The sequence below is a fragment of the Denticeps clupeoides genome, chromosome 14 (genome assembly GCF_900700375.1).
Source record: "Denticeps clupeoides chromosome 14, fDenClu1.1, whole genome shotgun sequence".
Lineage (NCBI taxonomy): Eukaryota > Metazoa > Chordata > Actinopteri > Clupeiformes > Denticipitidae > Denticeps > Denticeps clupeoides.
Window position 1 is genome coordinate 11,870,355 of NC_041720.1, and position 19,992 is coordinate 11,890,346.

Below are 19,992 nucleotides of genomic sequence, written 5' to 3' on the forward strand. Positions count from 1 at the left end.
CTGTTAAAAATGACATATTTTGATGTTTTGACAACCTGCTCACTCTTGGAAACAGTATATTCTGTTTCTGTTTAATTAAGTCAATTTCAAGCTTAATTCTGAATGGAGTTGCAGTCCAACTTACAGCAATCTCCAGGCTTTCCTTTCACTGGAGGTGTAAAGAGATCCAGTGTATCGTTAAGAAACGTACAGACGTGTGAATGAATTATGGCCTTATGAAGCGAGAGCCGTGCTCCATGGTTTTGCTGAAGCCTGGCTAATTAGCCCCACAGCCTAAGCAAACACATGGAAGAAGTGGGGCCACTGATCCCTGTGATCCGTGTGTATTCAGCACATCCGCCATTAGCCTCAGCACTTCCTGCTCGGGTCAGACGGTGTAATCCGTGACAGGAAGTCCAGACCACCTGCAGGCTCCCCCTCTCTGTCGGCCTGTTTGGGTATGAGTGACAGACTCTCCCTTTACTTCTCCTGTTAGTAGAAGCCCAAGCAATTATAGATTTTGATTTATGTCCTCTTATGTCTGCCAAAGATAACATGAAACGTTTTCCCGAGACAGATAGACCTACAACCACACTGTCTACATTCTGTCTATTTCATTATGATGTGATCTAGCACTTTGATTCTTTGAGGTATTCTTGTACAGTTATTGCCATAAATCAGTCATTTAATGCTGCCCACTGCTTTCTCAGGTGACAGGTCAAATGTAGGGAACATATTTCATCACACTGTGTGCACTGGGTGCTGTGCTGTGTCACATGTGACAACTATGGAACCATAACTATGGAACGAAAAAATAATACCACTCTAAAAACAGGATGTGGACGGAATTTCGGGTGAGAGTAGTATGGATATGAGCTGCCCAAAAAAAGAATAATAATTCACACAAGAAAACACATCTGCTTCCATTTTATCATCTTATGTCTTCTGAATCACTGCCCGTTAACATCTGGCAACATACTTCACATGGATCTTTGGATATATGAATGAAACCAAAGAAGAAGGTGACAGGCTTTCATCCTGGCGATCACGATGGACTTGATTTTTTTATATTTGTTTTTTTTTTTTTTTTTTAAACCGGATTCCGGTTTAAAACACACAACAAATATTGGGCATACTGGCACATTTCAACTTTTTGTTTTAAGTAAATGATCCCATTACATTGTAATGTGTCATTTAAATACCTACCTGGACGCTGGCCATTAAGTAAATACTCCTGTACGTGATTCCCATGTCTGCGTGGCCTGGGATCGCGAAGCACGTTGTCCGCATCCGTCTCCGTGCTTTAATTGCTTTTATGCATATGGGAAACTCTTCAGCCAAATCCCCCTCGGCACAGCAGCTCTCATTGTCAACAAAATGAGAGATAATGGTCACCATTTGTGACATACATACTGTTCCAGGGGCGTGCTTCGGCAGGCGTTAATGGAAGGAGACCCCGGCGTAGCGGCGTAGGCTACGTGTGGCGGGCTATTTCTGAAATAGAGTTTCCAAAGATAATAAGATGGGATGTGCAGGTTGATGGAGGGGTGGATGGACGGGTGATGTATAAAGGGATGCTCTTTTGGTGAAATATACTGAATATGGACGTGGTGTGCCAGTGGTGTTAGTAATGGTGAATCTTGAATGGCGGTTTTTAGCGCGTCTTCAGGGGAAATGTGGCCCAGAAAAGAGGAGCATTTTGTCACCCCGTCCTCTTACATTAAATTACACGGCTGTGGCTGTTTTTCATGTTTTTTTTTTTCCTCAATGTTATTATATCACTTTTGTCTCTTTGACCAAGGATGGAAGCATGTGTTCCACTGAAGGCAGCACTAGGAGGGGGGTTCAAAGGCAGAAAAAAATCCACCACAGAAGGAGCTCGGCGCATATCAGCACGCTCGTACACAAACACGCATAAAGAGAATCCTTCACGCGGCAGCCGGGCCAAGCTCGTACGAAGCGCCTTTCCTCGGGCTTCTTCCAAAGCTCCACACCGCCTTCCTGCGCAAACCCTGAGCTCTGGCGTCTGGGCCCCGGCCCGCAGTGACAACGCGCCTCCAACGCCAGGGCTGAGGAGCCTGGGAGGCTGGCAGATTAGCAGCGCGTTCCAGGCGGTGACTCCTTAACAGAAGTCGGGATTCCCTCGGGGCCACCCGGCGCGCTGGCAGCTGAGCGGGGAAGAAAGGTCGAGGGAGGAGGGAAAAGTGATCTAATGGTGCTCCCTGTGCCTTCCGGCTAAGCCGAGGAGCGCGAGACGGCGGGCGGCGATAAAAGCGAGCGGGCCGCCCGCTTCTGGGCCTGCAGCGCGGCGCCCAGCAACGCACACCGAGTCGCAGAAGGTGTGTGTGGCGTAGCGGAAAGAAGCACTTGAGACAGCTATGGCCCATCGATATGACTGCAGCACTAATACGGTTACACAGTTGCCACGGGCAGACCTGAGACACACACACTCGCACAGACCAGAAGACAACAGGCTGTGACAGACAGTGGCGACTGTGAATGGCCCACCATTACCACAGGTAACTGATACGAAAATAACCCCATATCTTTTATTTAATGCATCAAACCCCACCACAAAAGATTTAATACAGTTAGATGTAATACCACCACCGAGAATGACTGGCTGTCCGAGTGCCACCATAATCACCAGCATTAAAATACAGTTCCGCAATGGCCTGTTTGCCATTTTAACTGTTGGACCGTCATCAACGGGGGCCACATGGGGAAAAATGAGTGTCCTCCACTTTCAATACGCAGTCACATACACAGCAAGTGAGGATATTAAGAAAATTAACTACACCACATTTAAACAATTGTCTAATTGTCTGTGGAATACAATAAAGGAAGTGGGTGGGTGATAGATCTATAAGAGATCGCAAACGAGAAATGAGATCGTTTGCATTGGCAACCTGTCCCATAGTGTTCCACACAGACACACTTCTCCTGCCCTGGCTGTTTGCCTCCGGTCATAGTTCCGGTATATAAAAGGTGAAATAACTGAAAACATGTTTTATATTCTAGTTTCTTTGCTCTGATTACTGCTTTGCACACTCTTGGCATTCTCTCGATGAGCTTCAAGAGGTCGTCACCTGAAATGCTTCTCCAACAGTCTTGAAGGAGTTCCCAGAGGTGTTTAGCACTTGTTGACCTATTTGCCTTCACTCTGCGGTCCAGATCACCCCAAACCATCTCGATTGGGTTCAGGTCCGGTGACTGTGGAGGTCAGGTCTCCACTTTTTGTTAAGTACATAACTCCACATGTGTTCATTCATAGTTTTGATGCCTTCAGTGAGAATCTACCAACGTAAATGGTCATGAAAATAAAGAAAACACATTGAATGAGAAGGTGTCCAAACTTTTGGCCTGTACTGTATGTATGTAGCAGTAGTATTCCATTATTCTGTTGCAGCACTGGTGTAATCTCATAATATAATATAACACCTATTGACAATCTTAAGATTCATTATTAACATCCTGTATTCAAAATTAACATAAAACCTAGAAATTCTATTCACTTTTTATTTCATAATTATGTGCATAATAAGTTTGCTAAATAGTGTATTGTGCTTTACATTTTGAATTGAATGGCACTGACGCACCTGAAACGTGTGACTTCATTCACTATCTAAGGAATGAATTTCTTCTACAATCCCTCGCAGAGCTTTGTTGAGTTTCCCAAGCAGCTGAGTGTTTGCTCAGGTGTTTTGTGGCCCAGTTCTGTAAAATGCACTTTTTTTTTCAAGCGCTCCATCCGCCGAGGCGTCTCTGCATGTTTCATTTCTGGTTGAAGCCGCAGTAAATCCTGCACTCGTACCCCGGATGGCCCGTCTGGTCTAGGATTACAATTCCCACTTCCCTTATCTTAACCATTGTTAGTGCCTGCTGTAATTCTGATAATGAAAGGGGGGGGGGGTTGTTTTGAGAGAGGGTCATGGATGAGTCTTTGTGTGTCCCCTCTTTATGAGATCGGTGCCCTCTCACAGGCTGGAGACGATGCCCGGGGACGTTCTGCAGTGGAACTGTTGTCCTAAGCTTTGGGATTGCATGGGAGCGCGTGAAGGACACACAATGAGAAAACACTAATCCTGACCACCAGCAATATGAGACAGAGGTCAGAGTGTTTTGTGCGAGGGAACGCGGAAGGAAAAGAACACAGGGACAGATGTGCAATGGAGGGAGGAGAAGAGCGAGGCCGAGCCTCACCGAGGAACGGGGTTCTCTGCACTCGGCGACAATAGCTTGGGTTCAAGGCTGGCCTTTGCTCCGGGACGCTGTTGAGCGCCGGGCCTCGGGCCCGACGTGTCAGTGTGCATCACGCAACTTCTTCCTCTGTCCTGAAGACACGGTTTGCGGGACCGTATCATGCCAGCCCTTTCCCCCCGGCGCCGTGGTTAGCATGGCTTTCTTTTGTCTGCATAAACACAGCGCTCCCTGAGCCAAATCTGGAAGGATAATGACATTGTCCGGTGAATTAGGAGAGGATGTGCACAGCGCTCAAAGGCCCGCTCTGCTGTAATGCCGGGGAAGCGCTTTTTTGTTTTGTTCGCCGCTCCATCCACCAAGGAAGCCAAAGACGCTTCGTTTTCCGTTCTTCACATCAGGGAAATATCCTCTGTTAATTACCGAACTGGCACAATGGATTCATCTTGCATGCGTGCTGGATTAAAATGGATTTTTTTTTTTTTACCAAAGAATGTCCTCTATTTTAACCGCGCCAATGCAGGGAACGTCCAGGATTTCTGTGCGTTTCAACACGACCGTTTTAAGATCAAAAACGGACGGCTACACTTGTAAAATGTGATACAATCCTAGGAATACTTTCCAAAATTAATACGTTTATTTCACATTGAATGCAATTCCATGTCTGCACAACTTTAGCAGCTGGCTTGCAGTTTTTCTAGTTTTTAATTGTTTTTTGCCAGTCATTGAATGCTTCACTCCTGTAAATATCATACTCCACCTGTGGTAAATCTACTGTAAAAAAAATCGTATGCCACAAGCCACCCCACTGAGTGTATAATGATCGTTTTTTTAAAGCATGCCACATTTGGACCACTTTTTAAGATGCAATGACATAATAAATAGCTTCTGGGATCACGGCTATAGGCATATTTCTCAAAAGGTGAGAATGTCCCATGATGCCTAACACACTGACCTCAGTTTGCTGATTTTGTACCTTTCCTCACAGTTAGAAAGGTGTAGTAAACTGACACCGGAGGAGCCGTAATCTCCCTACTCGTATACAGTACCGGTCAAAAGTTTGGACACATTTTCTCATGTGTTCACTCATAGTTTTGATGCCTTCAGTGAGAATCTACCAATGTAAATGGTCATGAAAATAAAGAAAACACATTGAATGAGAAGGTGTGTCCAAACTTTTGACCTGTACTGTGAGTTGGATGCATATTAGAAAGGAGAGAAATTCCTTGATATCTGGCAACCCAGCTTGTGCTGGGAACCAACCTTCTGCTCTTCCTGGACTTTTTTCTTCATGCCAGTACACTGTATATAGTTCAGATGTTTTTGCTCCCCTTGGTTTTTATTTCCTTGTTAATATTATAATTATTCAGCCACATGGTTGTGCTGCAAAGAATGCTGTGGCCTCGCACTTTCCAAGGCTCTGGCTTTGTGTGTGTGAAGTTGGTTTCCTTCAGGTTCTCCCGCAGCCGACAAGGCATGTACACTTGGTGAATTAATAACTATAAATTGGCCATAGGTGTGAATATGTGAATGGTGTCTGCACCCCGCGGTCGGCTGGTACCCTGCTCTGCATCTAATTCTAATTCTTCTTTACTTTAATTTACTAAATCTGTGTGGGAGTTGACACCTGCGTGTTGTTCTTGTACTGAAAATTACAGAACAGAACTGCCAAAGTACTAATTTAATGTGTTTAACATTAGAAATGGCGTATTTTTCAGGTGAAAAAAAATCTTCAGCAGTTCAGACACATTTACATCTGCAGTCACAGTATGCACCAATTAAAGTCCCTTACAGGCAGAATGTGACCCGTGTCAGACACTCGAGCCCACTTGAGCGGTGATTGACAGGTCAGCTCTGACCCTTAGCATGTGTAATGAGACGCTGGTCCGTACTACGTCTCGGGAAGACCCAATAATCGGCACCCATGGACCGCAGGGGAGCGAGCACAGTGTCAGTAAGGCTTGTCGTTTAAACTTTTCTGTCATTTTAAATCACTTGATTTCGGTTACAGAACTAAAGTCTCATTGTTCTGCCTTTGCTGTGATTCGATCGCACTTTCTTGTGTAACATCGGTATTTTTCACACCAGCACTAAGCAAGCGTAGAAAGAAATGATTGGAAGTTATTTGCATCTTGAAGAAGACCAACCAGCTCTTATCATGTAGCACTGTGATTTAAACGTTTAAATTACTTACTTCACAAATTGAATACATTATGTTGTTAGCAATGAGCAACTCATAAGGTCAATTTATTATTTATTTATTTATTTATTTTAAGTCATTTCAACTCAGACCCAGGTGACTTTAGTTGTTTAAACAGTTTCTCAGTGTGAATGAAGGAGAGAGCGATTGTGTGTCCTGACCCCGTGAGCAATGACATTACAACGTGTGTATGTGTGTCGATGCCCAGAAGAGAAGGAGCCATGACACTCCTAAATAGCTCCTGTCACTCTGGCTGAGTGTCTCAGTTGCCCTGATAAGAGCCAGTAGGCCCCTTCCCTTACACTTACACTTACACACACACACACACACACACACACAGAATATACCATTGACAATGCAATGCCCAGTCACCAGAAAGTACCAATGAACACAACAGGCCTGCTTGGTTCTCCTGTATTTTATTGAAATGCCTTTACAGAGGACCGCACATCCTGGTTAGTACCGACATGAATGATAGAAAATATGAGGCCGGAACTGTTAGTGTTGCGTATTGTTCGCTGTGGAATGTAAACTCGGTGCAATAGTATGCATATATATGTGTCAGGTCATTTTCTCACACCACCAATCTGGTGTACATGTCATAAATATTACATATTATTAAATAACGTCTCCTAACAAAAATTGCACAGTACTGCGCTCACACACACACACACACACACACACACACAATCATGTGCAGTATATCAGTTCCTCTTTCTAATGCTTTTACTACACCAGCACAGCTCAGACTTCATTGCTATCTATATCTGCTAGCGGAGTATCCATCACTCACAAACAAACACTCACAACTCATCTTCAGGATGAACTCTGGCCCGCCGCAAGACAGCACAGTAAACACAGCCTCGTGTTAGTGTTTAGGTAAACAGACCGTCATACGGGGGCAGAGGACATGGTGATTTGAGATTAGTGCAGGATTAAACCTAAAGGCACCTTCTGCAACTTGGACTGACTCTTGTTGGGATGAAAAGCCACCATTCAGGAGCCATTTCGCTGTACACAAACCAGAAAGGAAGGGTAATTGGCGAATCTGATGAGCTTATTTCAAACCAAAATTCATTACAGTATGCTCTTCAAGGTTTGCTTTGGCTTCTTGTCTGGGATGATCCGCAGGGTTCATTCCCTGGAACTCAATGGTTGCAATAGTGGCAATTGGCAAATGGATGAAACTGCACATCTCTGCAATTCCACCTGTCTCAGTGTGCAACCCTGCATGTTCTATTGCATTAAGTAATAGCATGAAAACATACATGCTCTATAGGAATTAAACAGTTCAATCACTAATGGCCTGCATCCCTAGAAGCGATGCTGGAGAGGTGCTGGGCTGAGCATGCTCAGGATGTAGCTTTCCCTTTGATCTTGCAGCTCAGCGAGAAGAGCGTGCATGTGTGCAGAAGTCCGATATATTAGTTGGGCCAGAACAAGTGAGAGAAGAAGGGGTGGGATTTGATGTCCTCCACGCCACCGACTCCTGCTCCCAGTCTCTCCATGGGATTAAACTGGAGGAGCTAAAAAAAGGAATGAAACTAAATTAAATCTCAAAGTACAATTACAGAAATAAGAAACAATTCCAGACACACTCAAATTTAACACGTTTCATTTGTATTTGACCTCAAGATCAATAAACATCATATAAAGTGGCAGATTTCAAGAATATTACAATTTCCATTTGGCTTTCCACACATTACAACTTACTGAAGACTAACTGAAGTGCAGACGAAGACTGCAGCTCTATTCAATGAAAAATCTTAATCCACTGACAGAAAGGCCCTAATCCAAATGCACACTGAGTCTGAGTGATGGGTAATAACTGTCACACTCCTGCTACATTTAGCTCAACAGTAATTCCACCTATTGTGTTGGGAAGCCAGTGGAGTTACGTCCCTTAGTCATAACACCAATATAAACATCTTTTAAAATGTCTGACTATATCTGTCTTTAAGACTGACATTAAAGTGCACCCCCCCACTCAGCTGATCCTCCTGCTCTGTGCTGTGTGCACGTTCTGCGTACCATTAGGGGCTTTAAATGTTAAGAGAACGCCTGCGTAAAGGAGTTTGTGCTGGGTGATCTTGCTTGGCTTACTGTAGAAGATGCATGGGATATTCTGCTCTTTCTATAAGCATTTAAAAAGACTTAGCATTGTCTATACAGCATATATGTGGTCCATGGTCATGTAATGTGTCTACACTCAATACAACTAAGTAATCATGGCTCCTATTTTAAGATAATGTACATGTCTTTTCAGCTCCCCAGTTAGAGTGTAAAGCATTTAAGCTCAATCAGAAATTTAAAGCCAGAATCCTACTTTTACCAAATGAAAGACCTGCAGGATCGTCACAACTGTCATCATTTGTCAAAGGGAGAGTACCAGGAGATATGCAAAAGAGGGTCTTTCAGATTGCAACACATTGATATAAACTTTCCATGCACTGATGCAGAAACGCCTGCAGCCAATGGGCAGTCATAACCTAATGCAAGACTTGGATTTTAGATACGGAAACGATCTGATTTCTGGTTCAGTGTGCATTTGCATTTAATAAAACAGAAAATTATAATTCATAATAAAAAATAATACAGAAAAATTACCAAAAGAAGCAACCATAGGAAAATCAAGAATTTACATTTACATTAACATTTACAGCATTTATCAGACGCCCTTATTCAGAGCGACTTGCAATCAGTAATTACAGGGACAGTCCCCCCCTGGAGACACTCAGGGTTAAGTGTCTTGCTCAGGGACACAATGGTAGTAGGTGGGATTTGAACCTGGGTCTTCTGGTTCATAGGCGAGTGTTTTACCCACTAGGCTACTACCACCCTGGTACACCCTTATATTTAAGTTGGTGTTTTTTGTATGGTACCATGTTGCAACCTATATTTACAATTTATGGGTTTTGTTCCACAGAAATGAGGGAATGAAACACGTAAAAATGACTGACGTGCTGTAAAAGAGACTTGGCCTCCTCTGACACAAACTCCGGTATGTTGAGGAAGGTGTGTCTGCCGATTCCTGCCGGGTGGCACAGCTGTAAAGACTGCAGAGGTATACAAAACACAAAAGCAACAGCTATATATATATATATTAAAAAAAATGCTTAATTCACAACATGCTTTTGTCAGCGATGTCAATGAACTGATAGAGCAACCAAAAAAAAAAGGACTGGATCACTGATGGGTTTTGTTGGGGTAAATATACACGGATTATCGACCGAAGCTACAGCAGAAGATCAGTTAGATGCATTTTCAGATTGGTTTGTTTGCACTTGCTGCAGGACATATGGCTCCATTCCCAGTCAAATTTGAACCAAGCTTGATGTGGACGTCTTATCGTGCGAGAATCATGTCTTCATGGTGTATTTGATGTGGCGTGTTTGCACATATGTACATCATCTAACTGATTTAAGCATCTGCACAAGTTCTTTTGTTCATCTGATTAACTTCCAGCACAGCGCATACAACTGCATAAACAGTTTTGGAAGTTTTCTGTGAGTGTATAACCTTGCAGCCATAAACCCTCTTCTGGCCCTACAATCCACCGTCTTTGGCTGATGGTGCCAAAGCCTCTTCCTCAACCGCACCACTGATCCAAGAACAGTGACCTGACCAAGGAGCCCAGAGACGCAGCCTTATCCCCGCCTCTGAAACTGCTCCAACGGCAGTGACTGGAGAGGTGACCCGTCCCACTCCAGCAGATGGCGGCGAGGAACTTGGCCATTTTCTACGCCTGGCACAGCTGGACCACGCCATGCAAAGGGAGCCAATAGTAGGTAGAAACCAAAGCATAATCACTGCAGACGAGCCATGGCAGCCACACACACTTCATCATGGGCCTCAGATTCAATTAATTGCCTCAGCAGAAGGAGAGCAAATAATGAGTGTGCTGTTCAGTGAGGTTCGAAGATGAAATTAAGTCCAAAAATGCTCTTCGAATAATTCTGGGGTTTTCATTAAAGGTTCATCAGTATAACTGACCTTTCCAGTGAGCAGCTCAAACAGAATGGCACCCAGACTCCACCAATCACAGGCCGCAGTCTTCTCACAAATCCCGCCCACCTCTGCAATAGAACACATGGCGAGAGAGGACAAGTTATTACACCTCCTTCAAAAGCAACAACAAGAATAAAACAATACTGAAAGCATAGCTATCTTCATTTTCATGTTTATGTATACATATACATTCTTACTAACTGCAGATCAGGAGGTTTGGTGTGCTAATTCAACACAGACGGAAATGCATGTACAAAATTCTGGATGCACAAACACCAAGTTGGGAGAAGAGGAGCATCTTGCCTGGCAGCTAATTTGCATAATAAAAAACCCACACAGTCAAATTGAGGAAACCGTCTACACGGCAACTTCCAACCATCTGCACGACCTGACCTGTGGGTGTGCCTGCAGACGCACAACAAAGGGAAAGTGTGTGTGTGTGTGTGTGTGTGTGAGAAAGCGTATGTTCTCTCGACCATGTTCTCATGTCTCTTCAGCAGACCACAACGGTCCAATGACCAACACCCCCACATTCACATCTTTAATTTTAGAACTATGTATGTTTTTAAAATGTCTCAGTCAATTTAAAAGTAAAAAAGTCTCATACAAAAGTGGACGACGTAAGGTTTGGTGAAGTACACGACTTGCTTGGTATGATTAAAATTTTATTAACAATGTTGTGATCCTCCTGTTTGTATGTAATCAATATTTCAGAAATTTTTTGTGACTTATTAGTGTTACAAACATAATGGCTAATATTATCTATTTTCATTATATTCTCAATAAAACAAACCGTGATGGCAGTTGAATTTTTTAAAATTTGAGTAAACATAGAGGACTTGATGCCTGAAAGTGAGCTGCTGGGCCAGTGGCGATAAAAAGCGGGTCTTCTGTCACCGGGAAGCACCCACTCGTCCAGCTTGCACCCAGAGAGTGCGGGTCCTCTCCACCAGAGGAGGAGAAGGAGAGTGTGATGGGCAGGCAGCAAGAAGGGGAGTCAGCTCCAAGGCTCCAGGGCTCCATGGGGCACCAGATGGCCAACGTGTCTTTTGTACGAATGTCGTTGCTCTCCAGATGAGAAGCCAACTAGAGCTGTTGTGGCCCGGAGCGAATGCCCAGGGCTCCTCCGCACGTTACTCAGGCACGATGCCACCATCAGTTGAGGAGAGATGGGCAAAGATCCCCCAGATCGACCCCAGAGGGGGTCTGAGTGGCTCTGTTCCAGCCAAGGTTACGCAGCTGGACGCGGGCTGGTGTTCTCCCGGCGCCCCGAGGAGACGCAAAGCAGAGAAAAACTGAGCAGTCAGTGTTATGACAGCTCCTTCTGGGAGATCTTCATTGAACAGACTTGCGATACCTGCGTGCATTCGGGGACGAAGGCCGAGGGCACACACACACACACACACACACACCTCTCTCAGCAGGGTCGACGGTCATCACAAAGGATTAACATCTAAGAAGCTGCAGGGAGAGAGGGAGTCCAGTCCACTGAGCTACAGGGCAAAGAATATGGGAGGGAAAAGAAAAAAAACGTACCAAAGTCAAAGAAGAAGAGTTGAAATAAAATATAAACGAGGTCTCACTCACACACTCACACACACACACACACACACAGAGCAGGTATTCATCCGCCCCATACACTCGCACCTACAGCAAGTTACGGGATCAGAGCAACACAACCATATAGGTCTTCTTCCCCTTTCTCTCGTAAAGCTGCAGTTTGAAGACAATCAGTCGTCAACGGGCCGTACATTCTTCCCGTTTCTGAGGTGAAGGCGATCGCTCTTCTCCTTCTCTCTTCAAGACAAAGAACTTCTCTAAGGAACAAGAGGAACTGTCTCTCTTCCCCAAAGCACTTCAGAAGGCATTGTTCTGAGGGGATGTGGTCACAGTAGCCGAAAAGAGAGGAGAACTACCTGGAGACTGAAGAATCACGATACCCAATTCTCACGAAGCGCAAGCGTACGTTTTGGCGGTCGCCGCAGGGTGACGTACGGTCTTTTTTTTTTTTCTGAGAAAAAGCTTACAGACAGCAGACGGGCATGGGCGACAACGGGGTGACGTAGGCCCCCTCTGAATCAACTTGTAAAAAGTGTGAAGCGAGAAGGGGAGGAAAAACAAACAGGAACATTCGAAAGCACGCCCTGGCTGTTTTTCTTTTGTTGAAAACATGTTTCTCTCCCTCTCGCCTCCCATAAATCTGTCCGCAGATGTGAAGTTCAGACACTGTGGGCCTTTATTTTCTTTTCCCCTTTGAACAAACCTGGGAGGTTACAGCACAAGCTACTGGGGTCAAGTGTGGGAGAATATTCATGTATGCATTTAAAGAGCGAGAGAGTGTATCGGACAGATAGAAAGAGAGTCGAGGGACAATTTGAGAACTTCATGTCCCCTCAGTAAAAATCTGTGGCGAATAAAGCAGTAAGTGAGTGAAAGTGTCTTTGTCATTGTGATTAACACACAGCACATGTGACACAATAAAATGTGTCCCATCAGCCTTAGTGAGCAGTGGGCAGCCATAATAGGCGTCCGGGGAGCAGTGTATGTGGCTCAAGGGGACCTTTAGGTTACGAGTCAACTTCCTTACCTGTCGGGGTACAATTACACTTGTGCGAGCGATAATGTCTGTAATATGTGGGGGTAATAATAAAACAGAGAAAGTTACAGGAGAACTTGGCAAGGCACAGACAGTACAGTACTGTGTGCGGTGATCAGGCCGGCAGGACAGTAAATGCTGACCCCTGGTGGACACAGCTTGAACAGACAAGCATGTGCCAAACCTGTTAAGAGCAGGGCTCAACCTCCAGGAACTGCTAAAATTTCCTCCACCTGGGACTCAGATGTGAATGATCTGAAACTACCTGGGAGAACTCAAAACCAGGTCTAGATGTAGACCAGAATCAAGAGACTCAGTTGAAAAATGGTTAATAAACATATGCATAGCTTGCCCTGGCATAACCAGGGTCAGTGGTGGCCTGGCAGGTAAGGAAAATATTTAATCAGAAGGAGCCACTGAGGTGCCACTGAGCAAAGTACCGTCTCCACACAGTGCTCACCAAGGGTGATGGTTAAAAGCAGAGGACATGTTTCGTTGTGTCACCGTGTGCTGTGGTGCAGTGTTTCACAATGACTTTTTTCACTTTTTTCCAAAGTTTGCATCATGGATAATTTTGAAGATAAGACTAAATGCTCAGAGTTTTAAGTCAACTGAAACTTGACTAGACTAAATTGAGTATGGACGTGACTAAGACTAATAAAAACGAAAATGACAGATTGACGCAAAGACTAGACTAAAACAGGCTACCAAAAAAACATCTTTAGTAGAGGGTTGGGACCCATCTTTCACTCACACCTACAGGCTTTGGTTGGGGGAAAGGCGCGAGTCAGATTCGGTCACTCAACCTTGAAATTTACACTACGTAAAAAAAATTGGCTAACCTGATACACAGTACATCCCAACAACAGCATCTCGATCACACGAGTCCTCCACATCAGTCCAGCTACAGAAGAAAGTCAGCTGTACGTGGCCTGCAAAACAAATGCTGAAAATTTGACAAGACAAAGTCAGACAAAGCATTTCAACTGTTGCAAAAAAAAAAAAAACCCTGAACCATCCGCTGTGAAATAAAATAATTAAAAAAAAGAGACCAACTCACTATCAGACTAAACAATCTATTCCACTTACACCAGTCAAAATCACCACTCTAACTGCAAACCAGCCCCTTCTCCTGGAACCTTCTCTGGTGTTCTCAGTCATCCTCTCACTCTCTTCCCAGACAGAACATTACTGTAATTATTCCTTTTTAGCTGCTAACAGTTCCATTAAGAATAATGCCCAGGCTTTTACGGCTCAGCTACACCAATGACGGGGCTTTAGACAGGGGGAGAGTGGCAATTACGAGAGAAACAAATATGGCAAGGTTGATTACAAAGAAGATCTGAATGGCAAAAGGACGGAAAGTGAAACATGAGCCACATTCAACAGTAACAAAAAATTGTCTGACTATAATGTAATAATCGTATCGTAATTTTTAACCTTTGTCGATGAGAAGGACGTTGTTTGGTCCCAGCAGATGATTCCTTCTTGATGCAGGGCTGCCAGGGCCACCACCATCTCCATGGCCCAACAACGGACAAACTCTTCTGGAATATGTGCCTGAGATGCTTCCAGAGACAATTGTACAGTTCCTTAAATAACTGGGATACATTTTTGTCAGATTTCTCTATGTCACCTACAGAATCGACTGCTTCAGTTCCAGCCCCCACCTCGACCACAACACCAGCACCAGACGGATAAGTCAACGGATCCATACTGTTACTGTGCAAACGAAACATCAGCATTGGATGTTCTAACAATATTTGAGATGAAAGGGTCCATTTTGGCTCCGAAGGTAAAGACGTCTCCTTCCTGTCTTGAGTCATCACATAGTCCTAGGTTGGAAGGCACTGTGATAGAGTTCTGAATGGAAGAAATAGATGGGAGACTCTGTTCTACAGACCAGTCAGGTTCTGCCTCTTCCCCGAGATCATGGGACAGCTTAGGTGAAGGTTTGGCCTCAATTGCTATGGAAACCCCATCAGAGACATTTTGCTCCTCTAAAGCATGAACTCCGATACCGCCAACCTCGGGAAGATTTACCAGGAGGTCAGGTGGTCGGCCAGCATTCACACTGTTGCAGGCAGCTTCTTCAACCAAAGCCTCCTTAAAGGAGATGACCGGCACAGACTCGTTGGACCCCTGGTCACTGTCAAATTTCCAGAGGTCAGAGACTTGGCCTTTTACTGTGGCATCCACCAGGTCTACCAGAGATTCTGGAACCTCAGAGGCCAGGTCAGAAGAGGAGAAGAAAGCTTTGGAGAAGTCAGGCCTTGTCCGAATGTCACTTGGGTCTTGGCACATGACCTCACTAGCACTGTCCTTGCTGTCAATTCTAAAGAACTCCATGGGCGAACGTTTAGACTGGTCCAAAGAGTCTGTTGTGAGAGGACCACCGGAGGAGCTGAACACATCGCTTTGCTCCTGATCATGTTCCTCATCCTCTGTGAAGAACCGCAGGTCCTGTGCCATGGCAGGAGAACAGAGGCTATCGCTGCTAAGGAGTGACCGTGTCCTGGAAGAGATTGGCGTAGCAACAGAGATAGTGGCGGCCACACTTAACCCACCTTCCTCAATCCCCAGTGTGTCCTGCTCCTCCTCGGCCACCTGCGCCGCCTCTTCACCCAAAGCATCCGGCTCAACCTTCTCCTGCTCGTACTCATTGCACAATGTTAGATAGCTATTGGTGCACTCCTCCTCTGAGGTGGCTCCAGACCCTGGCAAGGAACCCTTGGACCCAACACCTAGGTTAAGTCGGTTTCTGATTGAATGGTGTAGTCCATCAGCCTCCCTGAGGAGCGATAAGCCGGTGCCAGGCCCAGAATCAACACTGCTGGAGCTTCCCAGCTCTGTCCCGAAGTGTTCCGCCGAACGCACAGCGGTCGTGTGCGACTTCTGAATGAAAGGTATGTCGAAGCTCTCCTCTGGGCTACTGCTGCGGAGGTACTTGCTGATGTGAGACCACAATTTTCCACCTACGAGGAGGCAAAAAGGAGAGGTATGATGTGTGGTGTGCAATGTATTGATATTTATTATATCTACTTCTAATTATATATTAATTAGAAGTCTGAAAAACATTCCAGTGAATGGGATCAATATGGTTTCATATATTCACTAATAATTATGGAGAAAAAGAAAGAAAAAAAAAAATCAAACATAAATTCAAACATGTAGCAATGTAGTATAATAGACGTTCAGAATAGCCTAAACGCTGAGTAGCTTTGAATTGTTTCAAGTGTTTTTTTTTTACCATTTTGTGAACTTTTGTGGTATATTACAAATATATTTTTTTACCTTCATTGAAATGTATGATAATGTTCCCAGAATGTTGACAAGCAACACAGGAAACTTGTGCTGAACTTTGGAAACTCCCAGTAAAGTCAAAGCTCTGCTTAAAAGGTCATTTTGGATACAAAGAGCCGTTAATATACTGAAAGCCAAAATATCCATCCACTAACAAACATTCAGACAGATACACACACACTCACACACACACAGCTGTGATCTGAATAATTGTGGGAGAACATCTGTTCTGCAATGAGAATGAATTGGCCCAGCACCACTATGATAATGAAAGCATGGCCACCTAATAATTTGGGCAGACAAATTTTCCCATAAGCCGCAGTGAATGTCACTTGGAACAATCCAGAATTCTAATAGCGGTGGTGCCGAATGCTCCGTGCTAAAAAGCTGTGTTTAAATGTATATATCCATTCTAAATACCACCTGTGGCAAGTACAAGGATCTCACATTGCCCTCATTAGCCCAGCATAGGGGAATGGGGCATGCAACAAAAAACAAAAATGCACCATTAAGTCTAAATCACATGATCACAAACACTAATTAGCCAGTGACAAACTCTCAATTAAACAGTTCCCCGCCAATCAGAGGGGAACTGGGGTTTTGAGTTCCTTCGCAACAACCGTATTACACAAATTAGTGGCGTATAGTGCAAATCTTATTCTCTTTACCCTCCTCACATCTCCTTCTGGTCGTCTCGTGCTTTCTCTCTCACACACACACACACACACACACACACACACAAGAAAATAAAGAGGCCCAGGTGTTGTCATTGCTAATGAGCCACAGCGCCACCTGGTTTCTGGGATAATGACCTGTGACACGAGTGTCTCTCTATCAAACATCTGTCTGGAACAGCGGCAGAGAGAGAGAGAGAGAGAGAGAGAGAGAGAGAGGAAGGGACATAGAGCAGAACTATAGAACGAGCAATAAACCAATCTCAATATAGGACAGCAATACCAATCTCCATGACAACTGTGGTGGTATTTCAGGTGATTTCGTGAAAAGACAACACTTTTCCCGCTTTTACAGGACGCACTTTTGGTCACATAACCTCACAGAATGGAATTTTTTTTTTTTTTTGGTGTGTGACATTTTGAAAATATCACTTTCATTTTGTGCAACTCTGTAATTGAAACGGAGCCAATGATTGTACTGACGGTTAAAAGGAGAATCTATACAGAGGGACATTCCTGCAGCAGCAGGAAAATAGTATCTTCAGAGATGATGACCTTCCTGAGACAGACCATATTGGGCACGGTGTGAGGGACGATCGTTTTCTTCACCCGCCCGCACTCACTGCTCTTCTGCAGGCCCTGATTGGAAAAGGTGGCAATGTGAGCATCCCGCCCCCTTCATTTCAGCATTCCCTCCATTTTATCAGACACACTAATCCATCTGAGTTACTCTATGTGTCAGTTTTGGAGGGGAGGGGGTGGCAAGGGCGTCATCTGTGCCCCTGCCATCCGATGGCATCTGGAGCCTGTCCAGAGTGGTCGGAGGCGGGAAGAATGGCAACGACCCAGCCATTAGAATCAATTACGCAGGCCTGATGCCTTACAATCAGTCCCCAACATGCTGTTGTGTCTCTGAGCACCTTGACTAGAGCACAGCACGTATTTTTCACTTATATGGCAAGGTGACTTAAAGCATTACTTAAATACTCTGTAAAAATATATATGTATATGCATACATATGTACCAACTTTGAGCAATTTGTGATGGATAAAAATTACATATATATTACATATATATATATATATATATATATATATATATATACACACACACACACACACACACACACACACACACACACACACACACAAGCTCAAATGCATTTTTTCATGTAGTACAAAACAGGAATACTTACTTTTAAAATAAAAGTCTCCTGAGTCCTTTTATCGCTCACAAGAAGCACCTGAGGAAATTTCAAATGTCAGAATCACAAGGTTAAAGACAATTAATATGTCACAAATGTCATTGTTATTTTTTTTGTTTTTTTTTTTGGTTTGTTTGATACCAATACCTGTGCTTTCAGATGATCTTCCATATAATGTAGCTTTCAGACACCATAAAGGGAGCAAATTATACCTGTGCTTCTTGTACAGTAAGTAACTCATGTGACTACATGGAGCAGCCTTGAACATGCAAACAAGTAATGGTACGTACCAATGAGCCAGTCTGCTTATTTATACCAACGCATTTACATATGAAGCCTAGGATGTGGAAAATCTTATCTACTGTTGAGATTCTACGAGTGTGTCGCACACACACTTTCTCTGCCAATACAGAGAGCATATGTGCGTGTGTGTGTGTGTGTGTGTGTGCTCCCAGAATCAACCCCCAGCGGAACCCAAACAGGTGCAGCCTAAACTGTTATGAATGGTGCTTTGGGCAAACGCTCAAACGGGTCACAGTGGAGCCGTACAACATAATTACCAAATAAACGAGAGGGTGGGGAAAAAAAACAACAAACGCAATATTTACACCTCACTCCATCTGCAGCCATTGACATCATAATGAAGGACTTAATCACCTTGTCAATGACCCCGATTACTCTGTAGCTCTTCAGCTCCTCGGCTTGACTCTGGTGGCTCCAGAGACGCCTGCAGCACTGAGGGCCCAGTGTCTAACAGTAAACAGCATGAAAAAGAAAGAAGACCATGAAATATTACACAAGGTTCAGCACTTTTATCACATCCGTGCAAAGTAACATTCATATTACATGAACGCACATTCTGTAATTGGCAGAACAGATACAAGAACACACAAAAGAATGCTCTTCTAGCCTCATCTTGTGGTTGCAACATGAACTGCAAGCGGACCTGTTCTGACAGAAATATCAAATAAGAAATCCCCATTATATGAAAGTGAAAAATAAAAAGACTGCAAAGTCAATAAAAGTGCCATTGAAATTCAAACAGCACGAGAGATTTTGAAGATTATTTCAGCAAAATAAAAAAAGTTGGGGAAGCAGATCACAAAAGACTTGAGACATGTTATGAATTTATGTCTAAAATTTAGCCTGCACATAGAAAAAACTTTCTAATTCGTAATTAATGAAATGAAACAGCAATTTTTGTTCTGAAAGAAACACGCTGCTGCATGAAAAGTATATTGAAGTCATGTGAACAGATTAGTAGTAAAAGCAGAGGCTCGTGCCAAAAACCATCACAATGCCATTCAAGAAGGCCTAAATGAGCTTAAAAAATCAGAAACACTGCAAACCAAATTAAGTTCATATAGAAAAAGAGGAAAAAGAGAGACGGGATGAAAGAATGTGAGACAATAGTCGGTGAGAGGACTAAACATCGAGAATGCTTTTAAGGCTTTCATTTCATTAATAGCCGCCATTTACGTCAACATCCCATATCTCCAGAGAGAGGACGTCTATTATCCGTGAGACAAAGACAAACCAACCTGCAAACATATAAACAAACTGAAGGACCAGCCGATGCTGCTACGTAGAAGGATAGTGAGCTAAACAGGCGACAAAGCCCGACTTCTGCATCTGGGCCAAAAAAGCTTTCAGAGAGGTTTTCAGGAGGGTCAGACACGGCTTGTTGGCCTTGTGCACCGAGCTTTACTCAGACGTTAAGGCAAGGCTCTGAAAGTAGAGCGATGGCTTGTGTGGCCAATGGATTGTGGGGAACATACAAAACTAGTGAAAATGAGAAAACTTGCGATTGTTGGCCCTCTTTTACGAC

The 19,992-nt window shown here is 44.0% G+C and overlaps 1 protein-coding gene across 1 annotated transcript; it reads right to left on the reverse strand.

Annotated features, from left to right (window-relative positions):
- Window positions 1–7,656: 7,656 nt before the first annotated feature.
- LOC114763695 (ribosomal protein S6 kinase delta-1-like) lies at window positions 7,657–19,022 on the reverse strand. Its single transcript, XM_028953455.1, is given in 12 exon segments — window positions 7,657–7,905; window positions 9,340–9,435; window positions 10,373–10,455; window positions 13,826–13,915; window positions 14,424–14,456; window positions 14,459–14,569; window positions 14,572–14,705; window positions 14,887–15,958; window positions 17,473–17,599; window positions 18,156–18,203; window positions 18,822–18,914; window positions 19,011–19,022. Coding segments are annotated over 12 exon segments (2,001 nt in total). The 3' UTR covers window positions 7,657–7,803.
- Between the last annotated feature and the right edge of the window lie 970 nt (window positions 19,023–19,992).